Consider the following 18,774-nt stretch of genomic DNA (forward strand, 5'->3'; position numbering starts at 1 on the left):
AGGATTAGGCTCCCAAATTTTATACAACCTTTGAGAATTCTACACCTGAATTCATACCTACCACATCACATTTCACAATCACTTATTCAGTGTGTTATCCCATCACCACCTTTTCAACTCAATTTTTGACCTAGAGTTTCTCAATTCACTCTATCACCAACTATACCATCATTTTTCAAGCAAAGCAAAGCAAACTAACTATAAAACAAAAGAACTTTCTTACAACTAACACCAAAGAAAAAACCCTATTGACCCAATACCCATGTCCCAGATAGATTTATACCCACTGCTCTTAAAAAACTAACTCACTACCCCTTGTCCCTATTGAACCCCTCAAACCACCTTATCCCAAATAGTACAACCCCAATGTTCGATGTGAATACTATTTTGGCATTGTGGGCCTTTTTTTAAAAGACTGTACATTTTTTAAATACAAGGTACATGATTGATGAAAGTAAGATATTTTAGTTTTGACACCAAAATGAAACTAGTTATTTATAGGAATCCTTCAATGATCAATACCAAGATAGCAAGCAGTGTTGTCAGTAGTAGTCAAATTGACTAAAATAATGAATAAAAAATAGAAACCTTAAAGCAAAGGGTCGTCCTCACTAGTAATCATAATCAATTTTTTTTTTATTTTTTATGTGAGGTAAGGGGGAGTAAGAGCTAGTCTAGTACTTTTCTACCTTAGTCCTATAATGGTTCATGATGTGTAAAATTTAAACTTTTGGAAATGAATGAAAACTTTTGAATTTTCTTTACATCTTCGTTTATGTTTCATTTTTAATAATGGTGGGCCTAAATGAGCCTATGAAAAAGAATAATGATTATGAATATGCTTTCACCAAACTTTTAAGGCAAAATAATGTATTTAAATAACCCAACCTGAATATAGAATAGAACTTAAGTTCATTATCAACAATAACAATAAAATTTGGCATGCATATCATGCATCATTTGTTTGAATTCATTTTTTTTCATGCCAACTAAGGATAAAGAACAGTGATTGTGAATATACTTTCAAAGCAAAAAGATATTTTTGAAAGCTTCAATAATAAAATTCAAGTCATGCATTTTTAACTTTTGGTAATTAATAAAAGGGACAAGGATAGCACGTCCTAGGAAATAATATCAGTTTAAATTTGTACACTTACAACACTCGAAGCTGTACCAAAATCATGAAAAATGAAAATACAAGTCGGATGGTTATAATGGAAAGGGCCCAAGGAAAAATCAAGAAAATAGTTACGAGAATGCAACAGAATATAGATAGACAATAGGTTTGAAAAAAGGAAAAGGAAATGTTGAAACACACGGAGCAAGGAAGAAAATAGTTGTTAAAGAACCATCACATCCACCTACATTCACATATCCATACATTTAAGACCCTCATATATCACAAGCACCTCCAGTAACTTAGCAACCTTATATTGACATTTCTACCAAGTTGCCTCCAATTAGGATAAATGTCAATCCTGCGCCTACTCTTTACGATCTCATTACTATGCTTAATTTGAATGATCCAAAAGAATATGAGCAACAAAAAAGGATATCAGATCCATTAAGAGATATGGTAATGAAGAATAAATATGGTCTGTTGGAAGAAAGACTGAAGGTAATTGAAGGCCATGATATATATAAGAGTGTTAATATTAACAAGCTTAGTATAATGTCTGATCTTATCATTTCGTCAAAATTTAAAGCCCTAAATTTTAAAAAGTACGATGAAACAAAATGTTCATCAACACACATCACTATGTATTGTCGAAAAATGATAAGCTATACTCATAATGATAAGTTATTGATTTATTGCTTTTAAGATAATCTAATCGGGCCTGCAACATGGTGGTATGCCCAGCTAAATCAAAGTAAGATTTACTTCCAAAATGATTTGGCTAGGGCTTTATTAGCATAATACAAGCATATGAAAGATATGGTACCTCATAGGTTGTCTTTGCAGAACATGAAAAAAAAGCAATCGAAACTTTCAAAGAATATACACATGATAGAAGACATGGTAGCCCAAATAAAATCACCCATGTTAAAGAAAGAAATCAATGTTCTATTTGTTAAGTATATGAACACTCCCTATTATGAAAGAATGATTGGAAATATCTCTAAAAACATTACTAACATGATGATTTCTGAACAAATGATAGAAAATGCAATCAAGAATGGCATAATTAAATTGAAAGATGCAACCGATGTTGAAAAAAAATACATCAAAAAAGAATAAAAGAGATGTGAAAGTAGTCACACTTGAGGGACATCTACCTAAGAACTTTATCCTGTGCAATCCTTATTTTCTTTATCAACCCCATTTCCCTATCATAGGTAGTTTCTCTCAAAACCTATATCTTTGCCAACCAAGCTAGCATCAAAGGTTTTTTGATAAATCTTTATCCTCAAATGACCACTCATGATCATGTCCTTACCCTTGAGCTTACCATCCAACCAACAAAAAATCAAAAAAAGCCAATGAATGATCAAGAGAAACTTTCAATCCTTATTTTTTACATTTTTAATTTTCCTAATAGAAAGTTGATACCTCATTTTTGTGCCTCCAAAAACAACAACAAATCCATCGGTAAAGAGTTGTGATCCTCATAGCAAATGTGATTATCATATGGGGCAATTGGCCATTTGACTAAAAAATGTAGATAGTTGAAAGAAAAAAGGTTAAGAATCTCATCAAAAGTACTATTTTGACTCAAGAACTTATGAAACAATAGAAGTTGACTATAACAAATTGCAAAATGTGAAACGTTGAAATGTGAAAAGAGGTCTCAAGTTTTGAAAGATCAAGATAAGTTGATTTTCTTTTGAACTTTTGACCTTTTGTATATGACATGTGTCCTTAGGAGTTATTTAAATTAATCTTGTTGAACTTTATTTTAGAAAAAATAAATGCGTTAAATTTTTCTATGAAATTTGTTTCTATACAATTATTTGAATAAAAGTCCCACATAATTAATTTTCAAAATCATAAAATGAAAACACTTTGTAACAAAAAAAAAAAGAAAAAATTGATTTGCAATTATTTAAGAATAAAGTCCCATATAAGCGATTTCCAAAATTAAAATAAAAATAAAAAAATAAAAAATAGGCCTTTTCAAAGGAAAATATACGTTTTCTAAATAGTGAGAATCTTGAAGTAATTGATGATTACTATTAAGAAATAAACTTATCAAATACCTTCACACCTTTTCTTAATTGTTCTTATGTTTCAATCTTTTTAAATAACTTCACTCATCAAACATAATCCTTTAAAGGGCATGAATTTCAACTTGTAAATCTTGTCACCATTTGATATATTGAGATAATAATTTTTTCTTGGGCAATGAACAAAAAGGCCAATTTTGAAAAATTCATTTTGAATTTCGAAAACCAAGTAAGATACTCTTTCAAATTTTTAATTGGTAATTCAATGTGTGTCAAATTTTTTCAATATGATTGAACCATCCAAATTTTTTCAATGACCATAAACACGAAAAATACCTGAACTTTCTCTCTTAAATAGCCATTTTTTCATGTCTTAAGGCAAATTGACTAAAAGAAATAAAATTTTTTCTCACTTAAGACAATTTATTTTATACCTTAATATCTTTTCCCCTCATTTTACCAAAAATGCCAAACAAGTTTGGAACCAAAATAAGCCTTTTTATGAACTGTGTGATCAAATTTAGGACATCTTATACAACATAATTTTCACTATCATAAGAACTTTGAATGAAAAATAAGATGGGGCATCAGTCACGTAAAAATGATTTATGGTTATAACACAAAATTAAATAAATAAATAAAAACAAATATAAAAAAAGCTTTTTATCTCTCTCTTCAAATAATTTACTCTTCTAACTAAATGATCTTATTTAAACTGATAAATGACCATATTTCTCTATCCTTCACATGTAAAAAAATTATCCACTTGCTACCTATTTAAGTTTATTAAATTTCTTGTTCCAAAATGAACCCTGACTAAGGATCATCTTTATACTAGGCGACAAAATAATGATATCTTCAAGAGATCAACTTTAAAAAAATATTTGATATTGAGAGCATTTAATAACATCTCAAAGATAAGAATTCGAAGCAAAAAGTGAATAAAATTATAGTTAGAATTTCAAGAATTCAAGAAAATAGTTTGCTAAAAATGAAGTCAAATGTTTCAAAAAAATACAAAAATAAAAAAAAAAAAGAAAAAAAGTGCAAAAAAAGAAAGGCATGCACCTTAGAGATGAGGATCTAAGGCAAAAAGTGAATAAAGTTACAATTAGAATCCCAAGAATTCAAGAAAATAGATTACTAAAATTGAAGTAAGATGTTTCCTAGAAAGAGCAAAGAAAGAAATGCATACATTTCGGAGATAAGGATCTGGGATAAAAAGTGAATAAAGATTTAGTTAGAATCTCAAAAAAAAAAAAAAGATAGAATTCAAGAAAATAGAATGCTAAAATTTAATTCAAATGTTTTAAAAAGAAAAAAGAATAAAGAAAGAAAAACACATGGCTTTTCATCCAAAGAATGCTTCGTAAGATTCTTGGACTAATTACCCTGAATAATATATTTTGAGTCTATTTATCCAATTTTCAAAACTTTATTCCTTGGCCTACATTACATACCTTGCAAAATCTATTTGATCAAATATAGGCACTTGAATTGAAGAGTTATGTTTTTGAAATTTTGTATATACATGTTAGTATTTGATAAGATTTTACCAAGTTCTTCATTAATTAGAAAGTATAGCTTTAAGGTGAAAACCTAAAATGGGCAGTTTAGTGCTAGAGCAATTCTTGAAACCCCAAAAGAATTTTATAATTCCAAGGTTCTATCTAGAATAAAAAGTCACGATACAAAACCTTTTGAAAGATTAGTACACATTAAAGACTTTGCGTTTCACCAAAACGTGAAAATAAAAAACCAACCTTTTTCACTTTTCAAATCTTTTTCAAAAAATAATGATTAGTTTTGACACACATTAAAGTATCATGTTTTTAATAAAAAAAAAGTGTTTTAGAAAAATTATCTCTTTTAAGATTCCAAAAGTAATCCTTGCAACCTTCTTCGAGCTTTTTTTAAGATATGTCCACCAGTGAAAAGAATTGAATTGTCGATTAGCTCAATCCATAAGCATTCTAAATAGTAATCTTCAATTTTTAATAGATTCAATTTTTAAAATCATGAGTTTTTAACTTTTTTCATTGATTATGAAGATACTTTTTATGGGGTAATTTTGTGATCACTTTTGAAAAGTTTGAAGATTATTTAAGTTTTTTATACAGAATACTGAGATCATTTTTGCTGAAAAGTAAGCATTAAAAATTTGAACAGAGATCATTCAAAAAAAGAAACAAAACAAGTTTTCATCACTTACATTCATATTCATATGGACATCATGAAAAAGAAATTTGATCTGCATGTTACAAAAAATGAAAAAAAAAAATAAAAAATCACATTTGCATCAATGACATAAGCATCATCAGGAAAACATTTGATCCACATGTTGTAAAAAAAAAAAAAGACATTTACATTTGTATCAATGACATGTGCATCATGAGAAGGATATTTACCTACACGCTGTAAAAAAACAAAAAAAAATCACATTTGTATCAATTACATGTGCATCATGAGAAAGACAATTTATCTACATGTTGCAAAAAAAAAAAGACATTCACATTTGCATCACTTACATTCAGACTGACATGCATATCATGAGAAGGATATTTGATCTGCGTACTATAAAAAAATAAAAAAAAAACATTTACATTTGTATCACTTGCATGTGCGTCATAAGAAAGATATTCACATTCGATCTACATCATATAAAAGACATTCGCAGTTGCACCATTTACATCTATATCATGAAAAATATATTCGCATTTACATCATCTGCATCATAACCAACACATTCGCATTTGTGTCATAAGAAATACATTTGCATTTGCATTTTGACATCTGCATCATAGAAAAAATATTTGTAGGGGCATCTACATGAAAGAAACATTGGCATTTGCATTACAAAAAAGCTACTTGTATTTATTTTGAAAGGTAAAAAAAGATAAAAAAGTTTATCATAAAAAAATGAGAAAAAAATAATTTGATAAGAGACTAAAATTTCAAAAAGATTTGAAGAGTTGAAAGAAAAATGAGATATGATACAAAATAACACCTAAGCCAAATTAGTTGATACCTAAGCCTAGATCAACTGGCACCCAAATGATATTTAAGCCTAGTTTAGCTGGCACGATCGAGATTTTAAACCCAATTTAGTTAGTTCTTTAAGACTATTATAATTGGTACTTAGATCAAACTAAGCCTAGTTAAGCTGGCATCCAAGATCATCTTTAAGACCTCTAGGCAAAATATTTTAAATTTTTAAAGTTTTAATACCTCTAATACGATGAGCATTCAAAGATGTCGAGTTTGTAAGACCTCCAACCATAATCTTTAAGGCCTTTAAACAAAACATTTTGAATTTTTTAAGTTTTAATGCCTTTGATACAAAGAACATTCAAAGATGTTGAAATTTGTAAGACCTGTAGGCATAATCTCTAAAACCTTCGAGCAAAATATTTTAAATTTTTAAAGTTTTAATACCTCTGAAACAAAAAGCATTCAAAGATATTGAGATTTGTAAGACCTTCAGGCATAATCTGTAATACCTCTGAGTAAAATATTTTAAAATTTTAAAGTTTTAATGCCTCTAATACGAAAAGCATTCAAAGATATCGAGATTTGTGAAATCTTCAGGCATAATCTCTAAAACCTCCAGGCAAAACGTTTTAAATTTTCAAAGTTTCAATACCTTTGATGTAAAGAGCATTCAAAGATGTTGAGATTTGTAAGACCTCCGCGCATAATCTCTAAGCCTCTGATTGTGAGGAGCATCCAAAGATTTCAAGATTTGTAAAACTTTTGAGCGTAATCTCTAAGTCCTTCAAACAAGATTTGTAAGTCTTTCGAGCTGAATCTATTTTAGTTTTGAGATTTGTAAGACCTTCGGGTATGATCTATTGTTTTATTTTCAAAAGTTATTAAGTTTTTGTTTAAAAGAGTTTTCAAATTTATTTTCAAATGATCAAATTAATTAAAAAAATAATCAATAGAATAAAAACAAAAAAAAAAAAGAAAAAATTTTGAATTGTTATTGTGGATAAAATTGTTATCTCTTTGCTTTAATTTTAATTCTTAGTAATTTGTAAAAAGGGGTAACTATAGACACTTAATTTTGTCTGAAACGACTCGAATTTGTTCTTTTTTTTAATTTGATTTTAACATTTCAATTTGGATTAACATTGTTGGATTTAATTAAATTAAGCTCATTTAGGTTTGTCCCAGATTAATTTTTTTCAAATCAATTTGCATAATTTGGAATTCAACCTAATGTGGATCATTTTAAAATTTGATTATTTAGGCTTAAAGGCCTAAGCTTTGATTTTAAGTCCGAATTAAATTTCAAGCTCAAATTAATTTTTAGAATCCTAATTTTATTTTTTATTTCTTATTTGAAATTAATTAAATTAATTGAAATTGAATAATAACAACAAAAGAGGAAAATGGACAAATTGAAGTGGCCGATAGCCACTATACCAAAGAGCACCACACCACAACCAGCCAAGCCTTATTTTGTATGTTCAGATTGTATTTTCAGACTGCCAAACATTTAATACCTATGTCTATTTTGGTTCAGTTCACAGATAAAAAAAAATAAAGGATGAATACACACAATAGGGAAATTTTTTCCAAATCAAGCATCCATTTTCACCCTCTAAACACCATTAGATCTGCACCCTTGCACGCACCGCATTTAAACATTGACCTATTATTTCCAGAACCCTTTTATTCCCAAAACCCAATAAATTCCAACATCATTTCCCAACACCAAAAATAGAGACCACAAGCCTTATTAGCTTTTTAAGCCTCGGTCGATTCCCTGTACGCGTCAGCTCCAACTCAAAACTTACATACACTAACCTCACTCAACCCCAGCCACTCACAACCCTTGGAGGATAAGCCCCACACTCTTGTACAAACTGCCCTTACCCTCATTCACACCAAGACCAACTTTACCCATAATTTCCCTTAGCTAGCTCATACATCTTACCACCAAATCCCTTCTAAAACATTCCAACACGGAACCTAACTTAGCCTCAGTTAAAATTGATAGCCACTACCCAACCTTTTACCATAGCTACCTTTGCTAGCACCCACAACCCATTAAAATCAACCCAATAACACCAAGCCACCCCAGACCCTTTGCCTACCAGAACAACCTTTCGCTATATTACTTTGAACAACCACCACCCTCAGCAAAGCTTCTTTGCCATCACCATCTAAATCCCACCATCACTATTGCCATCGTCAAATGTAAAAAAAACAAAAAAAAAAAACCCAAAGCCACACATCCTATCCAAATCAAAAGGCCAAATACCCATTTTCACTTCCAAAATCATACCCAAAAAACATCCAAAAAAAAAAGTTCACAAAAAATAATACACAATCCTCCCTATAGGGAATAACCCAATGCTAAGCGAATCCTATAAAACAAAAAGAAAAAAAATCAGCTTCATTTGAAAAAAAAAACAAACAACTAAAAAAAATGATGAAAGAGCAGCAGAAAAAGAGTTGAGGTAGCATCGAAGGCATTCAGGGTGGTTGGCAATGGTGACAGTGGCACCTAAAATCGATGATCGAAAGAGTTTCTTGGTTAGGACTACCAAACTAGAAAAGAAAAGAGGAGAAAATAAAGAGAAATGAAAGAAAAAAAAGACAACGACAACCGGAGGATGAGCAATGGCTGGCATCGAACATATAGTAGTAGCGACAACCCTGGAGAGCCAGAATCTAGGCTTGGTAGGGACTTCTATGAGTTATTTTTTGGAATTCTCTAGAGTTTTTCTTTTTTTCTTTTTAAATTGAAAGGTTAGAATGAAATAAAAAAAATTTAGTTTTTGTAACTTAAAAAAAAGTGAAACAATGTTATTTAGAAGAAAGGAGACTTGTGTGTTAACTTGGATCTTACCCGAGGTTAGCACACCAATCTGGTGACCTGTATCTTTCATCAACCATCATTCGGTCCAGCCAAACCACTTGAAAATCGATCCAAACCAAAAAAGTCATCAAAACCTCAAAAAATTGATAGAAAAACCCATCAAAACACTCTTGAATTGACCAAATCACCCTGTTAACCATTTAACGATTTGACCAACCATTTTTGGGTAAAATTTTAAGATTTTTATTTTTTAATTTTATTTATTTTGTTTTTATTTTTCTAAACCTTAGATTAAATATTAAATCTTAATTATAAAAAAATACATATAATAAAAATAAAAATTTTAATCTCACAAATAAATAATTTTCAACCTTAAAAAAAAATAAAAGACAAAAAAATCAAATGATTTCATAAAAGGAAAGAAAAAAAAAATTTTCGATGATGAGATAGTAAGGATATCTGAGTAACGAATCCTTAACATCTTTAGGTGAGAATATTTTCTCAAAATACTATCAAAGAAATTGAGTATTTAGAAAAAAATTTAATATCAAGGTTTTCATAAAATAAAAAATGAATAAAATAACAAAAAAGGTAGATATAAAGTGATAAAAATGAATATTTTTGGATATTTTTATAGTAACCAATTTTCAAAAAAATAAAAAAAGAAGGAAAAGATTTTTTTTCTATGATAGGACTTCAATAAGTCTGAGTAGTGATTCCTAATAATTCTTTAAGTGAGCAAAGACTTCTAAAAATTATCAAAGTATTAGAATATATAGAAACTCTTTTCAATACAAAGATTTTTTATTTTTTTCTTTAATTTGAATAATTAAAAAAAAGATAAAAAATATATAAAATATTTATAAAGGTATTTTTTTAAGAAATAGGCTTATTTTATAAATAGTTATATTATTACATGTTTTTTAAATTTTAATAATTATAGTAATCATAAAAAAATGAAAATGAAAAAATGAAATTTCAGAGGATAAGATTCTAAAGAAGTTCGAGTAGTGATTCTTTAAGAATCTTTAGGTAAGAAAATTTATCTAAAATGCTGCCAACGTATTAAAGCGTTTAAAATAATTTTCGATAATGATTTCTCGTTTTAGTAAAAAATATAAATTTAAGAAAATATTATTTGATTTTAAATTATAAATATTATACTTTATGTTTTTTTATAAATATTGAAAATAAATATGAGTCGCCGAAGATAGAATTTTAAAAATTTCAAGTTGCAATTCTTAAAATTTTCTTTTATGAGAAAATTTCTCTTAATATTGTCAAATTATTGGAATATTTTCTAAAATTTTTCAAAACTTATTTATTTTGTAAAAATAAAAAATACTAAAAAATAATAAATATATTTTTTTATAATAAAGAAAATTAAGAATTTTAAATTTTAAATATCAAAATTAAGATCATATTAGTCATAATTAAACGATAGCACATAATTAATTGATACCGTTTTAAACAGGTGCTATGGGGGTGCTAATCCTTTCCCACACATAACCAACTCGTGAACCTAAACTATTTTTGTATATCCAAAAATTATCGTTTTGATAAAGTTTTAATTTATTTAAAGATTTTATTAAAAAGGTAAATTTTAATATGTGATCAATCATACCTAATCAAAAAAAGTTAGTGACGATTCTTTTTTTTTGTTTTCAAATTTGTCTAACAGTTTTCAAAACTATTATGACAATATTTATTATATATAAAAATAAAAAATAATAGAAAAAAAGAAAGAGAACAAAAACAATCAAATTAAGGCATACTCTTGGTATTAAGTGGGTTTTGAAAAAATAAATCTAAAAAAAGGAAAAAGAATCAAATCCAAATACGACGTTAACATGTTTGCAATATCTTTTTTTGAAAAAAAAACTACAATAAAAAATTACAAAATAAATATTTTAATAATAATATAAAATAAGTCTTAAATTTGTAAAGATATTAGAATTTTTTATTAAATAAATAAAGAAAAAAAGTAAATAAAAAAAAATTAAAAAGCGAAAGAGAAAAAATAAACAAATAACTTAGCATGTGACTTACTTTTAAGATCAAGTCAGTAATAAAAAATTCTAAAATTTTTATTTAATAAATATATAAAATAGAAAAAAAAAAGGTTAAAAACTAAAAAAAAAAAATACAACATACCTTTGATATCAAAAAGATAAAAAAAAGTATTAAAAAAATTATCTAATATTAAAAAAATTTATCTAATCTTGTAGAAAAAAAGAGAAAAAAAAAAGAAAATACATAAAATTTAATATCAAGTTGGTTCGCCAAAAATTATTAAATTTTTAAAAAAAAATTAAAAAAAAAATAAAAAGTTACATGTGATATCAAAGAAAAAATCCAGAAAAAAACAGAGTTAAACGAAAAAAGTTGAAAAAAATGAGTCGCGTTCAAAATATTCTACTAAAATACATAAATATTCAAATAGAAAAAAATTTAAAAAATCCTTAAAGTGGATCCCACAGAAAAATGTTGGTCCCAGATTTGAAAACATAAAAAACGATGTGCCTTGAGGAAAAAATTTTGAAAGTTGGTCTCACTTCTTAAATGATTTTTAAAAAATTTAAAAATTACGCATGTTAACATAAAATAAAAAACAAAAATAATGCAGATGTCACATAGCATATATTATATATTCGTACATATATATAATTTATTTATAAGATAGTTTGATGTAGAATAAATTAAATTTTAATTATGTATAAATATAATATTTGTAATAAATAATAAATTTATTAATATAATAATATATAAATATAAAATGAAATCAATAATTAAAAATAAAATTTAAAAAAATAGGTTAAGTTCACAGTAAAAATATATAAAAAATAAAAATTAAGAGACTGACATAAGACAGGCCGCATGACCGCCTCTGCTGCAAATTTACCGCATTTATATAAAGGATTTATACAAGTTACTTTAAAAGTTATGTTATTAATGATAAAATTTTTTGTAGTGTTTCCGGTTCCACCATCTAGAAAGATGCTTCCTCGTTTTCAACTGCTAAGCCCACGGCAAAAGTTGATGGTGAAATTCACCAAAATTTATCTAGATTCCAGACATCATCACACTTGATCTCAGCAGAAAAATGGAAGCAATGCTATTGGATTTAAAGTTTAAAATATAAAATAATAGTATACAAATTTTAAAATATAAATAAAATCGTAGAAAAAGATTGAAAGAGACAATAACAGTATGAAGCCTAAACTACAAAGAACAAGTGTTTATCTATATATATGAGACTAACTGAATAAAGCCTGTGTTTATATATAGTTACCAAAAATTGTAATAAATCTAGAGAAGCATTTAAAAGTCACAATTAAATAAATATTTAATTAAAGGGTAATTTAAGATCAATATATAAAAATATAAAAATAAATTATGACAACAAAAAGGAGTTGAAACTTTTTATGTGAAGGAAGAACAAAGGATATTTAAAAAGAAATATATGGAATTAATTTAAATATATATTTTTTAAAATTAAAGATTTATTAAATCAAATGAAATGCACTAATTTAAAAAAACATGGTACTAAGACTATTCACATGCTAGAAAAGATAAACTATCCACTAAGAAAATTATTTTTTATTAAAAATTTTAATTATTATATATTTATATTACATTGGTAAAGGAATAGTTGATAACAAAACCTCAAAAAATTTGATAACAATGGTAGCAATGTTATTGAGCTTAAACTAAATAATAATAATAATAATAATTTTTAAAAATAAAAATATAAAACCTTATCAAAATACTAAAAAAGGTTATAAATACGAAACCCAAACTAGAAAGAATGTGTGGCCAAAAACTCTAGAAAGAATAGTAGCCATGGTATGACAATAAAAATCAACAAAGACCAATTCTACCTACTATAAAAGGTTTTTGTCAATAAAAGCAGCTGTGTGCATATACAAAGACCAATTCTGTCTACTCTTATAGGTTTTTGTCAATAAAAGCAGGTGTGTGTATACATAAATATATATATATATGTATATATGTAAATTTTTTTAGTTATTGATTTCTCGATTTTTGTGTGTCATCTTTTTTTTTTTTTTATTGTTTGAATTTCTATAAATAAAAAGAATGAGAGAAATAGATAAAAAGCCATTAAAATCAATTGATAAAAAAAAGTGTAAAATTAAAAAAATTTATATTTTATGTAAGATGATTTCTTTTCCCTATATATATAATATATATTTATTTGAGAATAAAATATGTGTTTATATATATATATATATATAGTTACAAAAAATAGAATAAATCTAGAAATGCAATAAAGTCGCCATTTAAATGTTCAGTTAAGAGTAATTTAAGGTAAATAACAAAAATCAAGACAAATTATGACTACAAAATGGAATTGAAACTTTCTATAAAGGGCAATAACAATGGATGTTTAAAAAGAAGTAAATATAATTAATTTAATCAGTTTTGAATTTTTTATATTTTTATTAATTTCTATAAGAAATAAATTGATTAACAAAACCTCAAAAAATTGACAAAAAGGTATCTATGTATTGGGTTGTTAAACTACAAAATAAGAATAGTATTGAACTTATAAACATAAAACCATAGCAAAAGATTAAAAAGGACTGTAACAATATGAAATCTAAACTATAAAGAATCTAGCTGCCAAAACATGAAAAAAAAAAAAATTAAAACGGTATCAAAATGTCAATGAAGACCAATTCTATATAGGTCAAAGGATTTCGCATGTGTTCATACAGATATTTGCCAAGAATTTACTTTATATATATAAAGTTTCCAAGAATTGTAATATATAAATGCATTAAAAAGTCATCATTTTGGTCAATGTTCAATAGTAGTAATTCAAGGTCAATTACAAAATAAACAACTATGACTACAAAATGAAATTGAATTTTCATATTTAAACTTATCTATCTATATAAATGTTATATATATATGAGTTTGTATTTGATATATTATCAGTGTATAGATTTTATATACTATCAATAAATCAGATTATAATAACATATTAATGAGGTGAATCAGATAATAATAATTTATTAATGACTAAGTTATTTTAATTTGTATATATTTATTTTAAGTATTGATATTTGCTCATTAAAGAATTGTCATCATCTAATTCAATGATAATGTATAGAATCTATATACTGATAGTGTATCAAATATAATATATATATATATACATATATATATATATATATTGAGTTGTCAAAAATTGTAATAAATCTAATATAAATGCATTCAAAAGTCACCATTAGATAAAATGTTTAATTAGAGTAATTCAAGGTCACTAACACTATAAAAAGTTATGACTCCAAAATGGTATTGAAACTTTATGAATTTATTTAAACTTATCTATCTTTAAATTACAAGTACAAAATAAATTGCAATCATAATTGAACTACAATAATTAATAAATTAGAATTGAACTAAACAATGAAATCCACATAATAAAATTCGGAGCTAAGACCTCAAGATTTTAGAACTTTCTCCTTATCATTAAGGATTAATATTTCATATACTGACAGTGTATCATTTTTATACATTGTCAATGAATAATACAATGACATATCATTAATGAATAAAATTTAAAATTTTAAGTTTTTAAAAATAAATATTAATAAATTTATTTAAAGTTAATTAATTAAAATTAAAATTTTTTTCTTCTTTGTCACCTCCCTCTGTATTTATGGTCTACTTCTTTTGATTTTTTAATTCTATTTACTAGGTAAACTTTTTGTCTCAATCAAATTTCGTAATTTCAAGGTGATTTTGTTGAATTTCACTTCGAAATTTTCGTTTTTGTTTGCAATTTTGAATACTGATTTTGGGTATTGGGTGTTGAATGACTTTATTTGCTCCCAATTTTATGTTCTGTTACATAAATAACATTTGTTATTTCTCCATTTTTATCCTGGACTTGTATTTTTACACCTTGTGCTTTGTTTTGTCCCTTTTCTATTTACCAGAGTAGTTCTTTTTTTTTTTTCTTTTCGAATAGCCAAATTTAAAGATTTCCACTGAAATTATTGCACATTGTGGTTTTATGTACTGCATTGAGTTTCTACCGATTGACAAGGCATGAGAGCTGGGAAAATTGTCAAATCAGATTATATGTCGAATCTGATAATCTTGACAGCACTGATCAACCCTGGAGTGAGTGTTATCTCTTGACAGTATTGATCAATTGCTAATTTGTGATGGAGGTTTCACTACTAGCCTAAATTTTGTTTTGTTCATTATAAAAGTTCATTTCATGCTGTGTTTTAATTGTTAATAAATTTCATGCTGGGAAAGTTTATCTAGTAAAAAGAATTAGAAAATCAAAAGGAGGAGGCGATAAATACAGAGAGAGAGAGAGAGAGAGAGAGAGAGAGAGAGAGAGAGAGGTGATAAAGAAGAGAAAAATTTTAATTTAATTAATTAAACCTAAATAAATTTATTAATATTTATTTTTAAGAGCTTAAAATTTTAAATTTTATTCATTAATGAATCTTTATTTTATTTACCGATAATATATAAAAATGATACACTACCAGTATATAAAATATTAATCCTATCACTAAACCAAGTCCTCACTGGTTTTCAACTTCGTTATCTTGTTTCATATAAAAAGATTAAAAGCTTATTTTGGATTTTTTTCCTTAAATTAAAAAATTCAGCCCGTCACCAAAGAGCTAATTAATTGACCGAAGAAAAAGATTGGCTTAACCTTGACTGGCCAAATCTGTTGGCCAATCTAAAAGCTGATTGATTTGTTTATTATGATATTTTCCACATTAAATTAGATATTTAAGTTGAATCCAATCAGTTGATTTTTGAAGAGGTAGCATCTGTTTCTTCCAAACAGAAAATGACATCTTTTACCATGTGTAAGAGAGATCAGATCAGAGATTCAAAGCATTTGAAAAAAGACCAAATCAAAATTAGATCAAGTTGAAATATTCAAGAAAATAACCTTGCTAAATTCAAAACTTATGTCCCAGCTAACGGCTATATATACATTGATGATAAGGAAAGCAAGCACCAAACATTTATCTCCCGTTATAAGAAGTTCTGTCGATTTTGATCCAAATATCCTTTCCTGCAAGACGATTGGTTCAGTTATGGATACCCTTTTTCAGTTCCCATCTATTCTCATTGCTAGCCTTGTTGCCTTGTTAATATATAAACTTTTCAGTTGGAGGCGAAAGAGCTGCGATGTGCCTGAAGCTGGTGGTGCTTGGCCGGTTATTGGGCACCTGCACCTCTTTAGTAGCAAGGAAATACTTTACAGGACACTTTTTGCCTTGTCTGAAAAATACGGACCGGTCTTTAGTCTAAGACTAGGATCTCATAAAGCTTTGGTGGTAGGTAATTCGGAAATGGCGAAAGAGTGCTTGACTATCCATGATAAGGCTTTCGCTACCAGACCAAGTCTATCTGCCTCAAAGCTACTTGGTTATGATTATGCTATGTTTGGGTTTGCTCCTTATGGACCTTACTGGCGTGAGATGCGCAAGATAACAACCACTGAGCTTCTGTCAAATCACCGCCTTGACATGTTCAACTTCAAGCAGATACGAGCTTCAGAGGTACACATCGGAATAAAAGACTTGTACAAGACTTGGATGACGAAACGTAGTGGAGATCAAAGCAGTGTTTTGGTGGACATGAAACAGTGGTTTGCAGATTTAACACATAATATGGCCTTCAGAATAGTGGTTGGGAAAAGATACTATGGAGCTACTGCTGTTTCTGATGATGAAGGAGAGGCACGTCAATGCCAAAAATCGATCAAAGAATACTTTCACCTGTTTGGGGCGTTTGTGTTGTCTGATGCAATCCCATTTCTTGGGTGGTTGGATATCGGAGGATATAAGAAAGAAATGAAGAGAATAGCTAAAGAATTGGACATTTTCGTCCAAGGCTGGCTTGACGAGCATAAACAGAAGAGACTATCGGGTGGCGATCGGAAGGAAGAGCAAGATTTCATGGATGTGATGCTGACTGTCACGGAAGATGCAAAGCTTTCTGGATTCGATAAGGATACTATTACCAAGGCAACTTCCCTAGTAAGTAATTTAAAATCTAAACCTTGAAAGCAACAATTACTACAAACTATAAATCCTTGGACAGATTTCAACATGTTAATAATCTCAACAGTCTCTGAAACTTGGATGTTATACTGAACTTTCAAATGAAAATTAGCTAAGAGGCAAGAGTTTATTAAAGATCTTTCTTTCTTAGAAACTTGAACTCCAGCTTTAGATGTGATTCAGGTAAAATTTCGGCACTTCAGGACAAGTTTGTTCACAGTAGCTTGGTCTTTACTCTTATGCTTTGCATGCATTCTTGAAAAGTTAGTCTATTTAGTTTGTCTCAACTAACAAATTAAATTGACTTTGCCTTGAAAAAAAAAAGGTTGCTGTTTAAGGCCTAAATAAACCATAATCATGTGAAATATCAAATATATCCGTTTCCTTTGCGTCAGCCATACTACAATTATTTAGTAAACTATATATGTACATTACTACAATAAGTTTCTCATAAGCTTCTCTTTTGGCAGAATTTGATTTTAGGTGCAGCTGACTCCAACATGGTCCCTCTAATTTGGGGTCTAGCTTTACTTCTTAACAATCCCAACACCTTGAGAAAGGCTAAAGAAGAACTGGCCACCTACGTTGGAAAAGACAGGCATGTGGAGGAGTCTGATATCAAGAACCTGGTTTACCTCCAAGCAATTGTCAAGGAAACACTCCGCCTGTACCCACCAAGCCCTATACTTGCCCTTAGAGCAGCAATGGAAGATTGCACCCTTTCAAATGGTTACCATGTAACTCCTGGTACACGCTTACTGATAAATGCTTGGCAAATTCACCATGACGAGCGTAACTGGACTGATCCTGATGAGTTCCGGCCAGAGAGATTTTTGACTAGCCATAAAGAACTTGATTTAAGGGGTCAGAATTTTGATCTCATTCCTTTTGGGGCCGGACGTAGAGCTTGCTCAGGGGTCTCACTAGCTCTACAAGTTATACATTTATCACTGGCAAGCGTCTTGCATTGTTTTGAAATAGAAACACCTGGCAATAAACCCGTGGATATGACTGAGAGCCCTAGCTTGGCGAATGTGAAAGCAACTCCACTTGAAGTGCTCCTTACACCGCGTCTTAATCCTGAGCTTTACGACCTTTAGATTTTTGTATTAAACTAAAATATCAAGAGTAAGTTTAATGTTCAATAACAACCAGATCAAATCGAATTCTGCAGGCTTTAATATGGGAAAATCAGAGGTACTGATTGTTGAATAAATGTTTTTGCAATAAAAACTTGCTCATTAATGGAGTTCATTTCAATTTTTTTACATGTATCTGCATAACCAAACAAAACAAGAGGCATCATGGCTAACTAGCAAGGACCAAGCACAGCGTTACAGTTGGAGGAGACCCTGCCATATATAGACTGTTTAATTGCTTGGCCATTACAAATATTTACTTGAAAAGGTTTTACATTATATTCACTTCGAGGAAAAAAAAATACGGTTCCTTTTTATTTGTGTGAACTATGCAAGTAAATACCAAACTAAATTTAAAATTTAATTTAATTGATTTATACAATTATACTTGACATTCAATAAATTTGATTCTTAACACTTATAATTTCTTCTTTTATCACTTTTTATGAAAAAAAAAAAAAAAAGTAAACATCAATCAAATAGTGGAATGAAGGAATTGGTACCCACAGAAACTAGATAAGTTTGAACCATATTTAGAACAGAAGCACATCTACTCGTCTAT

At 28.1% G+C, this 18,774-nt stretch overlaps 1 protein-coding gene across 1 annotated transcript; it reads left to right on the plus strand.

Annotated features, from left to right (window-relative positions):
• The first annotated feature begins 16,015 nt into the window (after window positions 1-16,015).
• On the plus strand, window positions 16,016-18,343 carry LOC111292425 (demethylepipodophyllotoxin synthase-like). The gene is made up of 2 exons (XM_022884813.2): window positions 16,016-17,049; window positions 17,544-18,343. Exons 1-2 carry the CDS (start codon window positions 16,102-16,104, stop codon window positions 18,171-18,173), a joined length of 1,578 nt encoding a protein of 525 aa, XP_022740548.2. The 5' UTR covers window positions 16,016-16,101; the 3' UTR covers window positions 18,174-18,343.
• The last annotated feature ends 431 nt before the right edge of the window (window positions 18,344-18,774 follow it).

The sequence above is a fragment of the Durio zibethinus genome, chromosome 10 (assembly GCF_047325235.1).
Source record: "Durio zibethinus cultivar Kanyao isolate XHJ-2024 chromosome 10, ASM4732523v1, whole genome shotgun sequence".
Classification (NCBI taxonomy): Eukaryota; Viridiplantae; Streptophyta; class Magnoliopsida; order Malvales; family Malvaceae; genus Durio; species Durio zibethinus.